At 39.3% G+C, this 21,968-nt stretch overlaps 1 protein-coding gene across 1 annotated transcript; it reads right to left on the bottom strand.

The window, feature by feature from the left end:
- Positions 1-2,176: 2,176 nt before the first annotated feature.
- On the bottom strand, positions 2,177-19,335 carry nectin1a (nectin cell adhesion molecule 1a). The gene is made up of 10 exons (XM_023421356.2): positions 19,217-19,335; positions 9,383-9,495; positions 8,202-8,460; positions 7,364-7,481; positions 6,917-7,098; positions 6,695-6,812; positions 5,587-5,738; positions 5,231-5,363; positions 5,052-5,115; positions 2,177-3,313 (listed from the first exon to the last, which is right to left on the bottom strand). Exons 1-10 carry the CDS (start codon positions 19,272-19,274, stop codon positions 2,999-3,001), a joined length of 1,512 nt encoding a protein of 503 aa, XP_023277124.1. The 5' UTR covers positions 19,275-19,335; the 3' UTR covers positions 2,177-2,998.
- Positions 19,336-21,968: the final 2,633 nt, after the last annotated feature.

Raw genomic sequence — 21,968 nt, 5'->3', positions numbered from 1 at the left:
AGCCTCAAGTAAAATGACACCAGTCGGAGTTTTGTTGACCTCATTCTCAGACATGCAAAGCTAAAGCTGAATATCAAGGCTGGAAAAGTCAGGGGACGCCCTGAGAGAGGCAGGCGTAGTCCACCCTGGAGTGATGGAAATGAAAAATAACTGCCAGCTAATGTGATATAACCTAATTTAAAGTCTGTCCGAACTGATTTTCTGAACACTTGGGAGCATCAAAAACAAAGTGTAGACACAAGACTGACAGATATGGCAAACCTGTTGGCATTCAGTTGCCTAGTTACACATCTTTTAGCTCTGTTTCAGTCTCGACCGACTCCTAAGAAAAATGCTCCACTAAATTCACCAGCTAGTTGCTTACTTTGCCTGTCTGCTGTTTGGTGTTGAACCAAAACAAATAAGCTAAAAGTCACTAAAAAGCTCTGTAAAACTCAAAGGAACTGCATAGTTAGGTGATATGTCCATGGATGTGTCACTTAAAGTGATCCAATGTGGATATAAAATTATTGATTATAGCATCTTTAAAGCTTTTATACTAGAAATACTAGTTTAACTAAGTAAGATATAATAAATACAAATATAACCGACACTACTTTAGATCCTCTTGAACATCAAAGTTACTGTATCACCAAATTTTGGGCTTATATATGAAGTAGATCTTATTAAACTGCAACAATAAACAGCCTTGAATGGATTCATGGAGGAGTTTTTGTCTTTTAGTTATTATTAATTTGCTTGTCATATAAGCTGAAACCCTTAGACATCAGTAATATTCAACAAGATATAAATATGTGTTTTGTCCAAAGCTGAGCCCCTTTAGTGTAAAGACATGTTTGATTGAGGAGTTTGAACGAGGCGTCAGCTTCCTTTGTCTTGTCTTCAGCAGGAATCAGCCGTCCTGTCGTCTCTGATTGTTTTTACAGTGAGGGTGGTCAGCTGACTCGTGATCCTGTTGTTGTTGAGACAGAACTGATCTTAGAAATAATTGGCTAAAGCTGTGAAGGTTTATGCAAATGTGTAGTTACAGTGTGTGTGTGTGTGTGTGTGTGTGTGTGTGTGTGTGTGGTGGGGGAGGGTACCAAGTACATAAAACTGGTGTGACTGGAAATGGTCACTCACGTCTTTTGCGTCAGCATCCAAACTAAAGTTCCTCAAAGCTCCCCTTTAACAGGATGATCTATGCAGCATTGCAGAGAGGGTTTACCTCAGAGGCTGTGACGTCCCAATACCCATATTTCCAGTATTATTCCAGTAGTTTCTGGTAATTGCCCGAGTGCCCAAGTGCCTGTTAAGACTGTAAGAGTGCAGAACTTTATCAGTGCGAACAGGGAACACTTGGGCTAATACAAATACTGCACATGGCACAGTCCAGCTCAGATAATTTGTTGGTACAAATGAGTTGCATCAAGCATTGTACATTGTAAAAAAAAACATACATTAAGGAGCGGAGAGGACGATACCATTGATGAAGATGTTAAATAAAGTTGTCTAGAAACACATAGGTCTACTGTACATAGAAGAGGCATAGCATATTTGGATGTTTTTTGTCTCACAATTTTTAAGCATCAAATGTATCTTTCAAAGTAAGTATATATATATATATATATATATAAAGTAAGTATTTGATAAATATATATATGTCAGATATTCAATATTAATCTTACCAGTCTCATTAAGAGGAATAAATTGCTACGTGTGGAGATTCTGCCATTAACTTCATAGTGTTTGGATATGACTATTGATGCGAAGTTGTTCATGCTTCTTGATTATTGTGGGTCCTCAAATCAGCTTATAAGCACATTACAAACACTGGACTGGTGCGGCACAGTAGACTGTGGTGAACTGTATAACACACTTAACCCTGAATACTGCTTCGGAGCAGTATTAGGAAAAATGTGCAGGTTAAGCGAACCGTGTGTTATTTTTCCGACATCGATCAATATTGCTAATGTGGCTTAAATCACACTTAACGGAGATGTCTTTGACAAAATAACCATCATAATTAGTCTAAAATATTTTTGATGAAACATTGTACAGTAGACTTTTAATTGTTAATACATATTTCAGGGTGAACATCTCAATACTGGCCATGAATAAAATATTAGACTATTGCTCTTCAGAGTAAAGAAAGAGAAGATTATTGTAGTTTTCAGTCTAGTATACACCACTGATACAAGTTTAAATGATCATTTTTATTTAAACGCTAAAAATTCAAGGTTCATCCAACAACCAGTGTCAATGAATACTAAAATCCACAGATACCACAAATAAAAACATCAATATCATAAATCGACAAAATGTCTTCAGTAAATAAAAATGGTTTTTTTTCAGAAAGCAGAAAAACATGAGTGATACAAAATACAAACACAGTGAAAGTATTACATCAGGACAGAGGGTAAAACCGAAAGGTGAGGCCTGCTGCTCCTCAGTAAATGGATGGTCAGTGTGTACATCACAGAATAAAGAGAGAGTAGGAAAGTATAGTATTATTTTTGTTTTCTTTGTTTTTTTTATTACAAAATGATACCATGGAGGATAAAGTAAGGGGTCAACCACATGGGACATCAGTAGATAATTTCATCCATTCTGTTTGAAGTATTTTCCCATCAAATGTAATACATCCATGCAATATATACTTATTCCAATTAAAGTCAAATCATCTTTAACTCGACCTGCCTGTAACCTAAAACTTGAACTTGCTCACAAACATTTGAAACATGGTTCAACAGTCTTCCCTTTTCAAAGAATAAATACCACAGTAAAAGATAAGACCAAAGAGAGAAAATTGGACTGAATTCCAGGTGCAACAACAAAAGCTGCATTGTCCTTTGACCTCCCGAGCCATCCACAACGGTGCAGACGGTGCAGAGACACCTTCTGATGGTCCAGAGTTCAACATATTTTTCCAACCTCCTCTTGGGAAAGGTTCGGGTTTGAATCGGGTTGTTTCATCTGAGCTCACTGGAGAGGTCTGAGTTTGTAACAAGATGTCGGTTCAGACATACTGCTCTTTGGGAAAAGTGTACGCCGCCACTCCTGGAGGAGGAGAAGACAGGCCCGGTACTGAGGGGTACTTAAAGATGGCTGTGGTGTGTGAAGGGGGAGAGAAGGTGTTTTTTGACGTGGTGGTGCTTATGCTGCTGGTTGCAGTGGTCGGTTGTGAGGAGTGGTAGGGGTGCTGGGGCAGGAACGAGAGAGGAGGGTTGATGGGAGGGGAGTAGGGCTCTGGGTAGTCCTCCTTGTTACAGGCCAGTCTGTAGCTCACATAGTCTGCTGTGTTTGGAAGCTCTTCATAAAACCGTCCTGAATGCTGTGGAGAAAGGAGAAACATCACATTTAGAAACAATACACATACATGCTGTACATGCAAACAGTACATATAGTATTTACTTTGGAGTTCCTGACCTCGTAGCAGTGCTTCCTCCTCCATTAATCTCTCTGTACCTCCTGCCCGTCTTACTAACATGGGGTTTAGGACCTTCAGCCATGTTGCCCCTCGACTCTGGAACTCTCTTCCACAAGACATCTGTAATATTGATTCTCTTCCTGTTTTCAAATCCCACCTCAAAACACACCTCTTCAAACTTTCTTACTCTCTTTAACTCCAGCACCAGCACTTAATCATATTTATTTTTTATGGAATTACATTTATTCTAATTTATTCTGTATTTTATGCCTTGTACTAGCTTTTTATTTTTTTACTGTGCGTTGTAAGGTGTCCTTGAGAGCCTTGAAAGGAGTCTATAAATAAAATGTATTTTATTATAATTTAAAAAGGGAGACAATAAGGAAGGAACGACAAAGAGGAACGGGGCCATTAAGAAAAAGCTGTGCAACACGCAGCTAATTTAATATCTCTTCCTCCATCTTGGACTTTCTGCCTCTCTTCGATCCCTGAAAGTTCAGACCTGTCAAGGTGGTTTGGAACTGGTAAACACCGCAAATTAACATTCACGCAAAGCTCTCCACAAGCAAATCCTCTGATCACAGAGATTCCACTGAAATGAAGGGAATTTTGGTCCAAAATTTCAACAGTTATAAAAGTTGTTGAGACAAAGCCTTACAAATGGTACATAACATAGTACAGATTCTGCTTTAAGAACATTCTAACAGTACACAGAGAGTGTTTTATATCTACATAAATCAATAATGGTCTGAAGCAATTGGTCTAATAAGGTTATCTGCAGTCATGCACATAACCTGTTACGATGACGGTTATGCTAGTGAAGTTTTGCTAATAAGCAAATATAACCATGTTCATGTCTCTAAGTGGTATTACTGACCCTACATACCCATGGTGCACCCACATAGGTGTTTTCATTTATTTAGACTGGTTAGACTTCTTTTCAGAACAAAAACAACATGGTGGAAGGACACAAAATGTTAAGATAGATGACAGGAATTTAAAATCACATAAAGGTTATAAAAGCCACTAAAAGTTCCTTAATAAGAGTTTCTTTTTAGAGCTATTCACAAAGCTGCTGAGATGAGTTTTCTGTGAGGAACAAAGAGAATCGCTAAGGTAAGAGAGGTAACGAGGCTGACGTCCTCGCTGTGTCCTCGGTGGTTGGTGTTTGACGGGTCTGACTGGTCTGTGTCAGTGAATGTGGAATCAAATATTCATCTATTTATTTATTATTGCAGTTGGTGAATATTTAACGTGCACTCAATGAACTGAGATCTTTAGTGCTGCAAACTGTATTTCTCAAGCGTCCAAGTAGCACTGATGCATTACTGACAATAGAGATGACTACTATTTTCTGTATGGACAGTCCATTGTTTGTTACTGTAATAGCAGCTTTATGTATTATTTTACATCAGCTTTAGTATTGGTGGCACAGTCAGCAGTAACATTACAGCATTAATTCTATTGTAAATGATGTTATTATTCTACAATTATTATTTACTTTCCAGAATAGCAAGTAGTGTGAACCTGCCAAAGAAATACCTGCCACAATTTTATAAAAATCGGAGGAAAATTTACTCAAGCACATTGGCAACCCTTTGAACATGTGACGTGTAAATTACAAACAACACACGCAGTTTACCTGGATCTCATCTCCTGGTCTTTTCCTTATTGGCTGGGACAGTTTTCTGGACGGGGAATCATTTCTGATCAAGGAGGAAAAGAGAATAGAAGATGGATGATGAGGATGGTAAGAAACTGTGTTGGAACAAACACGCCTGTGAAACAGAGGGCAGGAGGGAGAATGGACCGTTTACGTACGAGGAGTTGTCTTTTCTACTTCTTATTTTGAGCACCAGGACTGTGATAGTAATGCCCATGAGCACTCCAGCAGCCAGCAATAAGGCGATTACACTGATGACATCACCTGTTGCAATCTGCGGTAGTGGCTTTTCTACAGAGAAAACAATCGCACATCAATAAAAAATTCAAACAAACACATGCACGGTTTACAGTAACTTTGGAGGTACAGTAAGAGTCGTGCAGGAAAGAAAATGTGAATAGAAAAGTTCAGTACACAGCAGCTGCAGGATTAGAAGTGGTAATATTAGCAGGAATACTTTTTAATTTCCCTTTCTCATTATTATCAAATGACCCCGGACCTCAGGTAAACATACCTATAATGCTGACCTCCACAGAGCCTGACCGTGTCCCAATGCTGTTGGTTGCATCACACACATAGGTACCTTGCAGGTCGTATGTGACTGGTCCTTTAAAGGTAAGGACATTGTCTCGGATCTCAGCATTGCTTGGTATGGAGCCATTAATTCTACAGAATGTGCAGAAAATATAATTTAAATAAAAAGTGCACACAAGTTATGAAACTAAAACTCTCTTCAGTCGACATTTTGTCCATGCGAATAACAATAACAGCAATATGCCCTTCATATACGATGATATAATTCAATGATAGATGCAAAAATCAAATACAAACTAAGACAATACACGCATTATAAAACAGGAAGAAGAAAGGTGTGTTGTTTCGTGGTTTATGTTCGCTGGCACTTAGAAAAAGAAAAAGACAACAGTGTTAGCGTAAGAATTAAGAAGGGAAGGACAGACTCTCCACGAATTAAGGAAGAGAAACCAGATTTTGTTTTATTTTATAACTGACCCATTTTCAGTAAATCTCAGTTTCTCAATTTAAAGACACATGGCATCACCTCCTTGATTTACTGGCAGGGATGGTTTCTCTCTTACATTAACACAACTCTTCTCTCGGTTGCCAAGCTGTATTCAACATTTTTGTCTACCTCATCAGTCTGGTGTCTGAGGCTGTTTCTGTTTTAGTTCTATACAAGACACTGAGATGTGTACTTCCTGGATTGATGTGTTCAGTTCAAAGGTGATTTGAAGATAAAAATTGTTCACTTGTATTATGGTAAGATGAAAAAGTGTATTTGTTGCAGAATATTGTGAAATGATGATTTTATTGTTGTACTCTGTATTTATGGTATTTATGGTAAATAGTTTTCTTCACAACTAAACAACAACACAACACAACGTTCAACTAAAGGCCATGACATTTTTCATATCAGTCACATGACAGCTCAGTGTGTTGTTTATGAGGAAACTTCAAACAGCCTCTGTCTGTTCACTCTGATGAAGGCAAGATAGCTGAAACGTTTTGTAAATTTAATATGGTGTACTGGGGAAAAAGTCATGTGACGTGTGTGTGTGCGTATGTGTGTGTGTGTGTGTGCCCTCTTAAAGAGTTGTACTCACAGTCTCCACTGATACAGAGAGGCGGCTGGGTTGGCATCAGCTTGGCAGCTCAGCTGGACGTTCTCTCGGTTCACATACCAGTTTCCATCAAACCCGTCCACTGTAACATCTGGCTCATCTGGTACACACACACAGACACGTACCAGTAACAAAATATAAGCCTGTAAAATTCACTTCTTTATTTTGAACTGTCGAGTTATGTAGTGTATGAGAGAGACTTACACTGAATATCGAGGGTGACGCTGTCAGTGAAGACCTCCTCGTTGTAGCTGGTGACACAGGTGAGCGTTTCCTTATGCGTTTCTCTGCTGGGCACCAAAACGTAGTCACTCTGAACAGTGAACGTCCCGTCTGAGTTTCTGTACTCTCGAGTGGTCACTTCTCCCGGCACCTTTGTCTCCCACCTGCTCACACCAACCAGGAATCAGTGTCACACGACGCACACGTACATAGATACATTTTGTATATGTGTATACACTAAACAGAAGGCAAGGGTTTCATTTACGGTTGTGCAATGGAAGCGCGCACACAAGAAGAAGCAGAAGATATAAATTCATATTGAGAAAAGCATGCAGATGTGAGAGAGAGATTAGTTTTACAATGCAACAATGCAAACCATACCAAATGTAAGGGAGGGTGAATTCAAGAGACAAAACATCTGTTACACACCTGATGGTTCCAGGTGGTTTTCCATTGGCAGAGATGCAAGTGGCCACCGGTGTTTTCAGATTGGATGAACGAGCCACTAGTGTCGGTGAGGACAGACTCATCTGAGTTGTTGGGCGAACTGCGGGAATAAAAATAATCAAAGGCGTCGAGTTGATCTGGCATGAGAATATTTTTACATCATGATAATATAGTATTACAGCTTATCCAAGGTGATGACAGGCAAAAGCTGCAATTTCGACTTTGCAGTTAATATGAACAGCGATTGCCTCATCAGTAAATCATGTTTTACAAAATGCATCTGCACACAACAAAGCCATTTTCTAAAAAGGCGAGTAAACACAATGGTAAGTCAAGATTTTACAAAATATGACTATTATTTTTTATCTACAGGTAATCTTCATCTCATCCAATTAAGATTTAAATCCAAAATCAAAAAAAAAAAAAGCAACAGTTAAAATTTCCAAAATTAAATTTTTACATTGGCTACTTTTCTATGTAACATACAAGTACAGAAATGAATGTGAAAAAACTCACAATATCTCTACATTCGGAAACCAGTATACAGTTTTTTCAAGTGTGTGAATGTTCAATATTGAACATGGAAACACTAGTTTGTCAAAATTTGTTTTAAAAATCCAAAACTGGTCAAACTTTTTAAAATGGCACGAAGCTGAATCAATGAGGACTACTTGGTGTGGCATTTGACACCTTAAAGGAATAGAGATTACTTGCTTTATACCAAAAGTTAGATGTCTATACGGTAAATATGAAGCTAGAGACATAGTGACAATCCATCTGTATCTTATTTGAAACTCAGCTCATCATACTTCTTTCTTACCGTAGACAGTGAGGTTCACTGTGTTCTCCCGGTTTCCTGCGGGGAACGTGGTGTATTCACAGATGTAGGTGGACTCGTCAGAGAGGCGGAGCGAGGAGAAGGTGATGGTGGTGTCTTCAAGGGTCGGAGTTCGTCGCCTCACTGCTGCGTTCTTGAAGGTGACGCGGTCCCTGTAGGGCGGCGCCACTGACACACCCAGGGAGGGGTTGGCGATCGCCACGTTCTGCTTGGTGCCGTTCACCAGTTTCTGCCATGTTACCTTGAGAAGGACGGAGAGACGAAATGGAAGGAGTTAATGAAGGGGTAAGGAAGTGTGTTGTACTGCTACAGTGCATGTGAATCAATGTATTGTAAACGTATATGTATATTTCAATAATAAATTGAATAATAAATAAACAAGACGAATAATGACTGTGAAACCTATCAGGGCATAAGAAGTCAAAAGTCTGATGCATGCAGTTACACATCTAACCAAATGATACTTGTGGTTTTGTCTCATTAACTACATGGAAACATTTTACACCAAAGCCAACTGAAACAAGCTTCAACAACAACTAAGTTTTAAGATTGACTCCCTACCACATAGACACCCATACTTTACCAGCTTACAAAGAAGATGGCCTGCAAAATGGGAAATTAGGCTAAGAACTTTTGCTTTTGGAAATGTATTGTAAATAATGTGATTTGTAGTTAATTTGCTAAAAAAGGAAAAAAAAACTAATGCTTGAAACAGATTTCAAATGCAAAAATCATAGTACTGTATAAGATTTGCATGTATTGAATTTGAAAATTGTTTCTTGCCGCTGTCACTTTCAGTGCAGACTCTTTCCCTGTCTGAAGTCTTTGCAAAGCAGTTTCACTTTCAAGATTTACAAGAAATCAGGTTCCTCCTGCAAAAATCTAGCAGTGTTAACTGGGTTTCTCTTAATTTCTTGAAACAGTTAAGTAAACTGAGTTCATCGCAGGATGTTGAAGAAATCAGGTTTTGCAGAAAGCTGAAAATGATTGATTATGGAATTGCAGATAAACACACAGACAGAGTTTCTGCTGATTTATCTATAATTTGGAAGGCGTGTTCTGCGTGTGAATGGTGGTTTTTTTTTTTGTGAGTTTTATGGGTTTTTTTTTTTTTATGTATTTACAATTTGGTGTAATCCACGTTCAGGTGGGCGACTGGATACCTGGGAGATTTTGACGGGCGGGGAGCTGTTAATGAACCGACAGCGAAGATCCACCTTTGAGCCAACATACCCCGACTTCCCGTCATCCATTTCCACAGTCTGGCCATTTATTCCTGAAAGAGAAACATAAAGACATGAAAACACTTTCACCTGGGCACAGGGCACACACACACATACACACACACACACACACACACACACACACACACACACACACACACACACACAAATATACAAACACACACATGTTGGCAGCCTCAGACTGGCATGCTCTAAGCTGTTCACAGTCAGCACAGCATGTTGAGCTTCTAAAGGGAGCTGAGCTGTCAAAGGTGATACACTTTAGCAGGGTGAGAGGTGAGCTGAGGTCAAAGGTCGTGGATTAGAGTGAGGGTATAAATAAGCACGATTTGTTTGGTTACTGTTCCCACTGACTTACTGATCCCCTTTAACAAATCCACAGCAGAGCCACGCCCACTTCCTGAGCGTACCTGAGTCACGTGTGTTTATTTGTGTTTGTCAGATAAACTTCCAGTAACATCATATTCAATCTGGAAGGTTCATAAAGAATAAAATGATTATTATTCATGGTGCAGGATAGAGGACAGAAAATAACAGCTGAGGACAATGGCTGCTCCCATTCTCACACACGTGTTATTATTATACAGTACAGACACACACACTCACACACGCACTCACACACACACAGAGAGAGAGAGAGAGAGAGAGACAGAGAGAGAGAGGAACCTTTCATTCTCAATATCCCTAATTGTGTCATCTCAGTCACTAACAATCAGCCATCCTAGATTAAAATATCCAGTCTTACATTAATATTTTTTATCTTTACAAACTTTTTTTATGAAGAAATGATTTCATTTTTTATAGTTAATCCATTTAAAGTCCCTTCTCCCTTTTAGTATGGCAGCAGCCAAATACTAAAAGATAGATGCCGATGGGAGAGAAATGCATCGTGTAACTTTACCTGAACGTTCTTTAAGATATGAAGTATTCTCACCATATGTATTTGAAATGTATTGGGTTTTGTTTACTTTGTATTTTATCATTCATTTGGGGAAAAATATCACATTTTAATTACATTTTTCATCAAACCTTCTGGTAAATGCTGAGTCATTATGCCAAAATAAAAGCTTTGAAGCATAAAATCAATGTTACACATACACAAATATCATTGTGTGAGCTGTTTTTTCCTCCCAAGACATTCTGTATTTGGCTTCCTCCTTAGATAAAGCAATAAAAATTACCCTAAAGAGCAGTCTGGTGGTCCCATTAGTTTTGGAAGATTATTTTTGGGCACAAATATAAACAGCAAAGGTAGTTATTAGGCATCTTATCAGAGTCTCACAACAAAAAATAAAAGACACGGTTGCAGGAAACAAGCTGTGACTTTCTTTCGAAAACATTTCCCAATAAATGTCATTATGAGAACAGCCATCCCTGATACTACTGTAAAGGATACCTCTGGGTTTGTCACAAAATTAGATTTGTAAGGTCTCAGTTACCTCAGCAAACTTTACTTCAGCTGGTCATTTTTAACTTTCTCAAACATTTAATGCCATAAGCCAGGCAACTGGACATTTTATTAGATGTTATGTAGCTGTATTAGACTGTATGGATGTAACTCATACCCAGGGGTGATTTCCATGTTTGAAATATGAGGTTCCATATTCATCATGCCGTCCAATATTTCCATGTTATTAATGGAGGAATATTGATCGGTGCATGAGTGTCCTAGTATGGTCTCTATCACAGACACAGTCAGTCAAAAAAACACCTCAGGCTGACAGGGCAGACATCACATCTGTTCACCCCTCAAGGTTGTTAACCATGAAATAATGCTTTTACCTATAAACAGTAGGTTGGCATCCCAATATTTTTATCAGAGCCGTGTAGAGGCTTCCTGCAGAAATGTTTAAACGTGTTATTTCCTGCAGAAAAATATACAATACACAGTAACTGAACAATAGCCTCTTGCTGTGCCGTTTGGCAAGGCTGAACAAAACGGAGAGGATATATGATTAATACTGCCACATGCTCTCTGGTGATACATTATGAATACACAAGAACAGTTGAAGTAGTATATGTACATGTAGACTTTTCCTCATGCAGTGTAATGTGCAGTGTAACAGGATGCACGTCCCAAAATGATGCGTGTCTACATTTAAGTGACACAGGAGACTGTTGGTCGGTTCCCTTTCATACTGACAGTCAACTTTGGTTTCTCTTAACCATGACCACGATGGTTTCTGAAACTTAAGCAGGTATTTATTTTGATACAAACCATGTCCTTTCCCTAACTCTAACCAATCAAACTGTAGAGGTGAAATCAATTTGCACGAACAGGAAAAATAAGTGGCTTACATGTTTCGTTATGTATTTCATCATTTCATTTGGTGACTTGTTGTAAAAAGCCCTGACAACACCATCAACTGCTATAGCACTATCCATGAAAACTGTCTGTACATCCTACAGTTGCTCTACTGATAGGCTGAGTCAAAGCTCAATGTGTGTTGTGCCCCACGGGTCAATTCTGGGTCCTATCCTGTTCTCTGTACACCTGCTACCCCTGTATATATTTTATCATTAGTGTGCTGGCAACACACAACTATGGTATATCTCGCATTTAATCCCAATCATCCTATTACACTAAACACAAGAGAAGAAATACGATGACTCAATGCTTTTATTATTAAACCTGCCATTCAAAATCCTGCCATAACGTTTAATCATTGATTAAGCCCTGTTACTTTTCACCAAGACATAGAGGAAACATAGCATTGATTCTTTCATCTGGCTATCTTTTAGTCATGACAGAACAATATCTTCAAATAGTCTATAAAAATCCCAGAAAAACAGAATGATTGGGCAAAATGTATTAAATTGCATTTGTTTTCACAAACCTCTTCCTACAGTAAATGTCTGTAGTTTCAAGCACTTATATATGTTACACAGAGAAAGAGTTTGTGTAGATTCCGATCTGTAGACAATGACCTGCCGGAGAGTGCAGAGGGCTTCTTGGGATCTAATGTTAGAAATGGCATCGTATTTCTGAATGACATAAGAAAATCCTTCAACAATGAGCCAAATAAAGGTCAGCCACATAATAGGCCTGTGCATGAACAGAGAGCTAATCAGCTCTGAAATACAGTGAAGAATTAAGGTCTTTGCAAATTCTCAAATGCCCCTAAAAACCGAGCAAGCAGACAGATTCATATAATTCAGTGTCCCATAAACCAGGAGAGCTCTAGACCTAAATCAAAAACAGTAACTTCCTCACAGGACTGTAGATGAGGCGTATAAATTACAATGATATTTTTCACTGTTTTACCTGAAATGGTCTTAAAGTTTAGTTCTGACTACAGTAGATATAGAAAACCATAGACAAATCTGTTGAGCTTGAATGTCTCTCTGTGCTTTTAAAACTGCACTAAGTTTGCTTTGCTGCCACAAAATAAGAATGCACGAAATAAGAATATGTTGATGATTTCATTGGTTTCTTTGAGCTATAAACTAAGCATCAAAATCTTAAAATTTCAAAATTGACTGATGGCATGACACACATTGCACAGACTTAAAGAGAAAAGGCAGGACATGTTAGTTCTTACCTAGTTTCCTACTTGAAAACAAAGCCTCAATTAGAAAATAGAATTATAAGAGTGTTCATTCCCTGCTTTTCATATCAATAAGCATATTAAAAAAGCATCTGATATGCAAAACTGCATGTGGCATATTTAAGCTGTTCTATGCATGCAAGCATCTGCACTGCCGACATCAATCATAAAAAATGCAACCAACGTCATCACATAATGACAAGTACGGCTTGGGCCATATGTGTTTTGTTATATTAATATGTTTGATAGTTTTGTATTATAGTAGGAGTTCACTGTGCCATACATGCCCACTTGTATAACCTATTGTGTGTGTTTGTGTGGTTCATTGAGAGGGAAGAAGGCCAGCAGTGGGAGTAGATTACACGATTTAGGATATTAAAATGCATCTGCATCACAGAGTTTATGTCCTGTTTGCTGCAGTACATATGGACGGTTACAAAATATTTGTGCTGAATTCTTGTGGATTCAGTCCTTACCAGATTGTTTGTGTGTTTTTAAGCCTCCATTACCTATATGAAGAAGAACTTTAGTAGTTTAATGGTTAATGTAATTCATGTTAAACTCACGGAATATTTGCTGTTTTGTGGATGTTTCTGTGATAATTTTAGGCTCAGTTTCATCAGGGTCCACCTTTTATCAAAGAAATCTGGAATATCCTTCCAAAACATCCAACATATCTCATATTTAAATGCTTTATGAAATGCCTGTGTAGTTTCATCTCAATCATCCAAACAGTAAAATGTCAAATTACATGTAAAACACTGAACTTCTTGACAAAGATTTGACGCATGTTCAGTATGCATTGCATATCTGTAAGAGGGTAATTGTATGATGAATTGTATAAGACATGTTTAAGGAACAGGATCACACTTTGAGAAATACGTCATGTCTGTATGATGAATATGAAGATACAGCCATTAGCTTAGTTAAGACTGGAGACAGGTAAAGAGCTAGTCTGACTCTGTCTAACATTAACTAAATATGGCTACCAATGCCTTAAGCTCAAAAATGAACAAGATATATCCAAAACGTGTAAAAACAAGCAGTGTTTCTACGAGGGGATTATGCGTTGGACTATTTTTTGGAGCAGTGACTTCCTTGCGTGTCCACTGGTTTTAAGGAAGTCACTGCTCCCGGTCAAGACGTAGTCTGCCACATATCCCCCATAAATCCACAACTTGTTATTTTTACACTTCAGTATTATACACTTCAGATTAATGAAACAAGTGCAGTAGACTATTCTGGAGAAAGATAGCTGATTGTCAAGTTGTCAAATACAGTTTCTGTGGGTTAGCCACTGGGCCCAAAGTGTTGGTATGTGACAGTTTCAGCAAATATGACAAAAAGTTATTTTCATAAAAGTTACCTTTAAATATTGGATTTGTATGAGCTGGTAGGCAGATTTAGTTACCGTTGGACAGAGCCAGGCTACCTAGTACCCCATGTTTCTAGTCTTTATGCGAAGAGAAGCTAAGCTAACAAGCTGTTTGAGGTAGTTTCATGATAGCCATACAGATATGAGAGTGGTATTAATCTTCTCATCTAACTCTTGGCAAGAGAGCCAATAGGGGTATTTCCCAAAGTGTCAAACCGTTTCTTTACAAAGTCTGTGTTGCATTAATGGCCCCCCTGCAACCCTCCATCCGCACACACTATGTGTTTATTTGACGCACACGCTCAGTAAACACAGACAGGCCTCATTAACAAGTCAGTTTGTAATTTCAGCCCTGCCTTATATCAGGGAGATGAAATACCTTTCACTTTAGTCTAAACACTACCCTTTAAAGGCACACACACATCCCACTGAGAGTCCCCCCCTGCTGAGCCCTGTAGCTGAGCTGATTAGGGGCTTTAGGTGAGGTCAGAGCAGAAAGGGAGCCTCTCTGACACATGCACACTCGCATACATGCACGCACACACACACACACACACACACACACACACACACACACACACGCACACACACACACACGCACACACATATCTCTCCCACCTTCCTCTTTTCTGCCGGGTCCATTCACATTCTTCTTTTGTTTAGACTATAGGAAATTATGTCAACAGTCCACCTGACAATTACCCATAAAGAGCAGCACATGGGCAAGAGACGACCATGGGAACTTGACAAAACAATGGAAACATTGTTTCGCACTTGAATGTGCAGCATGTAAGAACAGCAAGAGCATCACAGCAAGATGCTGGGCTTTTTGTTTACATCCTGAATGGACACATCCTGCAATCTTTCTTCACCAAACTTAATAATTATGTGACAACCTATTTTTAAGCTTTTCCTGTATGTATGAGAGTGGCAGGTGTTGCTGCAGGGGATTAAGAAAAGATTGGAAAATGGAAATCTTATTGCTTCATTATTTCAGCACAGTCTCTGATTGCTGTTGGTAAAGCGTTTACACTTTTCTGCATACACCAATAAAATGTATATGCTAATATCTAATTTTTTAAGTATAGGTCTCACTGAGATTAACTTCTTAATTTCTATTATAAGTATAAACTATTTCATCCTAGAATCAGCATCAAAGGTAACTTAAAAGGTGCTATATCTAAGTATTTTAGTTTAAAACATTAAAAAAATTAACTAAAATTATCAACAGAATGTAATGTAATAAGAAATCGACTGTATGTCTTGTGTTTCAGAAATATCTACTCAAGTTAGCACGCTAACCAGCTAGCCCTGTCCTGTCCCATCTCGTAATACCACTTTGTACTTTATGAGGCCTTAGTGAGTCACTTTAGCGTCCACTCTGCCCTCAGTCCATATAAAACCACAAATGTCAGCCTGATGGAAAGACACCAAACACAGTAGGGTTCATCCTCAGGGGGTCACGAATGCCTGTGCAAAATTTCAAAGCATTTCAAAGTACACATCTGTACTGAGATGAACATTGCCATCAATAGAGCCATGCTGCTAGCACGGCTAAATAGATAAAACCAATCTGAAACATTAACTTCATGAGATTAACAAATTCATTAACACTAAAAAACATAAGTAGCCATACATCTGTAGATATTTTTGGTAGAATTAAGTTATTTTTTAAAATTTACTGTTATCAAATTCAAACTGGGTCACTTTGATCCGAAAATGTTTTTCCCTTAAGATAGTTTTTTTTAAAGGAAGTTGTTATCTGTTCTGTCACACTGGCACAAAAAATTTCAGGTATCTACAAGCCTTTGTCTAAGATTAAGAATATGAGGGTGACATCATTGTCTGCAGTGGTGCAGACCGTCACATTAAAATGAAACGTTTCAGGCCTGAACAAACCACTTCAGCTTCCCTCACTTGGCTACCAGAAGCTGGGAGATACTGAAAAACTGACCTCATGCTACATACGAGAAAATGAAAATCACAGAGAGAGAAAGAGGAGAGGGCAGATTAACTGTTTAATCTTTAGGCCATGAAATCTGTGATTGATCTGGGATTACACACTGTGTTTGTGTCTTTGGCCTTGTGACTTACAATATAGGGAAACCTTAGGCAGAATGAAGACCAACTGACACACACACACACACACACACACACACACACAAGCACATGCACACGTGCACACACACAAACACACACACACACACGCTCGAACTAATAACGTGTTTGTGATATGACTACTACCGTTACCTGTGACTAGAGTCACTAGTCATTTTACATAGCAACTCTCAACAGATTGCATAGCCTGACAGCAAAAAACAACAACTTTACTGACAATGTAAACTGACTTTTCGACCTCCACTTTACCAAATTATGTAAACTCCTGTCCATTTTTGCCTGATTGAAATGGAGAAAACACTTCTTCTCCTCTCGCCCACCCACCCCCTAAATTGATTATAATCTCTCATTGTTTTTTGACTGGTATCTGTGCACGCACACATGCATGTACATGTGTGCGTGTTTGTGTGGGTGTGTAATCTCTGTGGCACTGCAGGAACGCGGAGTGTGCGCTTGGCCAGTGTTCAGCGGGCAGCTCACAGGATTACGATGACTGTTGCTGCTGCATCTGTGTTTTGGGACATGACAGGCGAATATAAACACAAGAGGGAGAGGAGATGTTTAGAAATCATGTCTGTGGAGGAAGATCAATTGACTGAGAGACAATGAAGGGGGGAAAAAATGGGGCTTCCAGTGGGCCGACTCTCTCTAGAGAGAGAGAGGTGCACAAAAGAGAAAGTCAAAAAAGGCAGAGGACAGAAGGGCTGTGTGTTTGTGCTGGATTATTTCTGTGGGGTAGCGTCTGTGTGTTCCAGCTGTGGACAGTGGATTATGCTAAAATTCATGAGGATGTCTGTCTGTCTGTCAGCCTTAGTCAGCCTTTTCTGTGTCTTTCTGCAGAGGAGGATTGCAAACTTTTATGCGAAGGGGAAAAACATATCAGTGCCTATCTGTGACAGCACTCGCATCAACTTGGTGGCACCCTACAGGAGATGACAGACCTGCGGAGGTGCTCTGAGTCTGCACCAGTCAGGAGAAGACAGACACACTGCAGCAACAGTCAGCAGGGTTGGACTTGGCAGCAATCATGTTGTTACACCCTTCCTGCTCCCTGTGCAGCTTTAATCCACTGCTCTGTCCTTCAACATGACAATCCTACACACATGGCGTGGCCTCCCACTCGCTAATAACACATACACACATATGTATGCACACAAGAAAATTACTGCTCAACTTGCATAGGGGGGTTTATCACTGACTGAATGAAAAAACCAATCACAGCAGATGTCACAGCAGCTCAACACATGCGTATGCTGCCACAATCGCTTTTGTCATTGCGTATTATGTATACCACCACTGCCCCCCCTTTATTACACATCCCCAACTCTGATGCCAGCTTTATATGTTTGGCCCCAGCTTAGTGTGATTACACAGCTGCACCTGTTACAGTGAGGCAAGAGTTAGTCTATTCATTCAGACACACACACACACACACACACACTGTAAGATCTGGGGATGCCATCTGCAGGAGTGGCCACATCTCAGTGTGATTACAGCAGTGCACCTGCTGGCAACAGGCAAGTTTAGTTGGACACAGTGAAGTCTGGACTGACTGAAAAATAACAACAGTGTTGAAATGGTCTGGTTTGACTTCTGAACTGATCAGGAGTAAAGACATTTAGTTTCAGAGGTTGAATCATTTACATATGAGGATGAAAGGAGTTTGATGCTCCCACTGAATGAAGGAAAACTGGCACTAGGGCACTGAACATCAGACACTGGAAAAACTGAACAAACATTAGTGAAAAGAGCCAGAAGATCAATGAACCTATGGCCCAAAGTACGTTGAGAATTGACCTAATTTTAAAAATTATGAAAAAACTTTTAATTTGGAACAAATCCCCTCAGTAATAGTTAATAAATAATTGTTTACTGCTTAAAACATCAGTTATAAGCCAGAGTTCTTTAGTTGCCTGGTTGTGAAAACGTTAACATTTGTACCTGACATGATAATCATGGAAGAGGACTTTTCACACCCTGGTGACCCAAATCTTGTTTTCAAATGTTACTGGTTTACAACAGATTAGTAAATTATTTATATGTCATTAATCAGCAATCAGATACATATTATATATCACTCTTAAAAGGTAACTTATCAGAAAGTGGTGACCTGTCTTTTTTTTTTTGTTTTTGCCTGTTTTTTTTCATTCATACTTTGTTGAAGAAAATGATGAGGAAGGTAATGGTGAGGGTGATGATGAAGGTGATATAAGTAAACTGACTCATTAGTGTTTAAATGAACACTCAAATGTTATATAACAGTAATGTAAAATAGATAAAAGACACTATGATGTTAATATTCAATCATTTATCAAAACAATAAACTGAAACTAAAAAGAACATGTTTAAACTACCATGCTTGACAACACAACAACACAGGATACCGATGGTTGTGAGCAAGAAGTTGGTAAATAAAAAGGTGATTAGGCCTTTTTCACTATTGTACTGTGATTTCTACTTTTACTTCACTTACAGACTGAGTTTATGTGGGTTTAACCTTTACTGTTCACTGAATGTAGGCTACAACATATGAAATTTTCATAACAGGAAAAACACTGAAATTTTCTTTTGCACATTATTACTTCCATCCTCTATGACTGCATCTCCTCACTGAGAGGATACAGGGAAATCAACATCTTTTAACCTGGACTGATAACACCGGTGTCATTTCATTATTCCTTAACAGGTGCTAAGAAGAGCAGAGCAGCCTACCTGGAACAACACAAGTTGTTATCAGGAATATCCAAAATCCAGTGTTTTCCATGCCCATACCACCGTGGCCAGCGTCTCGCTGTGGTTAAATTCCCAGTGTGCACTTGTTTTCTGCCTCCTGCCTCCCTCCCTCCCCCCCCCCCCCCCCCCAGATTGAACACAGCAGCGGGTTCAGCCTCAGGACCGTATGTTCAAGGTCCCGTCAGGTCTCCATGTCCTCTGCGGCAAACCGAGCTACCCGCACTCACCCCTGCTTCACTAACTGTCAGCCTGGAAAGCTTTCTCAAACTTGTCCCCGCACCTTGTGTCACTTTTTCTTTCTCCCACTCTTAATTCCGACTTCCCTCCGACCGGTAACGGAGCTGCAGCAGTCTCTGTCCGGCTGAGGCTTGGCGGGGATAAAGCAGCTTAACGCGTGGGCAGATTATTTCCGAGATAGCCTACCCCCAGTCCCGACCGACAACTATCTGTCAGTGTGTGAGGGCTGAGCTGAGCTGAGCAAACCTCCCGCCGGCTGCTGTGCACATTTAGAGAAAAGGCGCAGTCAGGCTATTTTAAATGAGCAGACTCAATAGACTCAATTAGTGGCCCAGACAGAGGCGTAGCTACAGGAATTAGCTCCCAGTGACTGTAGGCCCCCTCTGCTGTGCTGCTGTCCTGATTTCACCATCCACTAATGAAGAGAGATGAAGAGATTTGAACACTGACCTGATCTATAGCTAGTGCTGGTGACTTATAACTTGATATATAAATGAATACAGAGCCTGTGGTGCCATAGAGAAAAAAATGTGCTTGAATAACTTGTGATCTCTAATTGCTTAATTTGTGCTCTGGATTTAATATCTTTTGCTATTGTCTAGTTTGTTTCCTCCCCTCTTGGAGCAGGAGTGTGAAGAAGACGTACCCTGAATCTGTTTATTCGTGAGCTAGATGACATCTGCAGTAACGTCACATATTGTACGGAGAAGCAGTCCGTGAGTTTATCCTGTAAAATATGTTTAATTAATCTCCAATATAACACAACATTGTGTTTAACAGCCAAAACCTGAAGTACACCTCTGTCCGAGATCAAAATAAAAGAATGACAATGTGAAGGATATATTCAAGATGAGCCTAATGGTACAAAAGTGTGTAAAAGTGAATACATTTAAATTTTAATTATGTGCATGATTTATTCTTTTTTTTCTCCATGACACATCCTGATAGATGAATAAATTAATGGAAAAAAATCATAAATAGAAACGATAATCTGATGCCTATAAACATATGTGGACTATATGGCTGTTGTATAGCATAAAGATATGATAAAATATGAAGCCCTGTATCATACGAATTACATCGACATACATCTATTTTACCAAAGGATCATTGAAAGGACATATAATTGTAAAAGTGGTCTGGTGTTGCTTGTATGTCCAGGATGATTTGCAAAGGAGGGAAGCTCAGGGGAGGAATCCAGTGTTGGCAAGTGAGAAATGACTTACACTGAAACTGAAAAAGTGAAGGAAACACACACATACTAGAAATAGGAAGAAAGAGTCTTAGAATGTGTCTGAAGATGAAGATGAAAGCTAAAGAAATGATGTAGGAGGCAGCATGACACATCTGTTTGACAGAGAAATGTATTCATGGTGGCATTAATTCAAAAGATTCAAAGGTTTATCTGTCACAATCAATATGTGTAGATAGAGAGAGTGTGTGTGTGTGTGTATATGTGTGTGTGTGTGTGTGTGTGTGTGTGTGTGTGTGTGACTCATTTCTATGTGGAGTTTTCATATAGGTCAGATTGACTGGTGTTACCAGTGTTATCCCCTTTTATTAAACAAGTGACCTCTCCAAATTCTTACCATCTGCACAGTGCATGCTGGAAACAGCGCAGTCCTCTGTGACCATGACATGGGTAAAAGGAGTAAATTAGTATTCATAACTTTACCTGCAAAATGTTCCAATGAGCCAAGATTTTACTCTGTCAAATTTTCTTTTTATACTTTTTTTTCCTCCATGTTGTTGTTGCATTTAGCTCAAAAAAAAAAAAAAAAGGAAGAGGTGGACTTTAGATGATGCAGATGGCTTCCATGTTATGAATCTCAAGTTTCCCAGTGCAGTTTCAGTAGTTGTGGTCATATCCACCCTCATGCAGCAACCACTAAACATCACATGGCCCAACACTGTCACCTTGTGATGCAGGCTGTGAACATGCACTCAGCTCATTCTGTCGAATTCCTTTTATTGGCCCTAAGGTGGAGACACTGAGCAATCATACGCAAGTCATTTAGCATGACAGTGCTAGAAATTTCTAGGGATGGGGGTGGGGGTTCCCAAATTCACCCTGTGCAAACGTGCTTTCAATAAAATCTATATATTCTCTTTAATTTATATAATATAATGATTTCAGTCAATATTTTCACCACTATACATGTAAATCATAGACTTGTTATATAGAGCACATCACAAGAATCACTCTAATCCTTGTTGAAGTCATTTCTAATTTAAAAGAGCAGCTTTAAAAGTGGAAAAACATAGGGAGAATATCACATAGAGAGATGTGAAGGGCAAATCAGGACAAGAGAGTTCTGGAAGTGAGACAAAGGTGAGGAGAGTACCAGAGAGGAAAGGAGACAAGGTCATCACACCCTGCTGGTAAATGACGCTGACCGAGTTTGGTCTCAGCCCGCCTGCCTGCGTGCTTGCTCAGTGTCCTCCGTCAGACACACTGCAGAGGAGAAAGACGAATCAGCATTCTCTCTCGCCC

This window comes from Seriola lalandi, unplaced genomic scaffold (genome assembly GCF_002814215.2).
Source record: "Seriola lalandi dorsalis isolate HSWRI2012SDOR001 ecotype SW California unplaced genomic scaffold, Sedor1 jcf7180002054672, whole genome shotgun sequence".
In the NCBI taxonomy this organism is placed as follows: Eukaryota; Metazoa; Chordata; class Actinopteri; order Carangiformes; family Carangidae; genus Seriola; species Seriola lalandi.
Note: the sequence above shows the minus strand (reverse complement) of the source record. Positions and strands in the feature narration are given on the sequence as shown.

Bases quoted from the DNA above. Each gene is read 5' to 3' on its own strand.
- nectin1a (XM_023421356.2), bottom strand. From the start codon at position 19,274: ATGGGCATGGAAAACACTGGATTTTGGATATTCCTGATAACAACTTGT. The intron at 7,482-8,201 runs GTAAGAAAGAAG...TTATTCCCGCAG, and splicing joins AGTGAACCTCACTGTCTACG to TTCGCCCAACAACTCAGATG. The intron at 5,364-5,586 runs GTATGTTTACCT...TTTTCTCTGTAG, and splicing joins TGTGGAGGTCAGCATTATAG to AAAAGCCACTACCGCAGATT.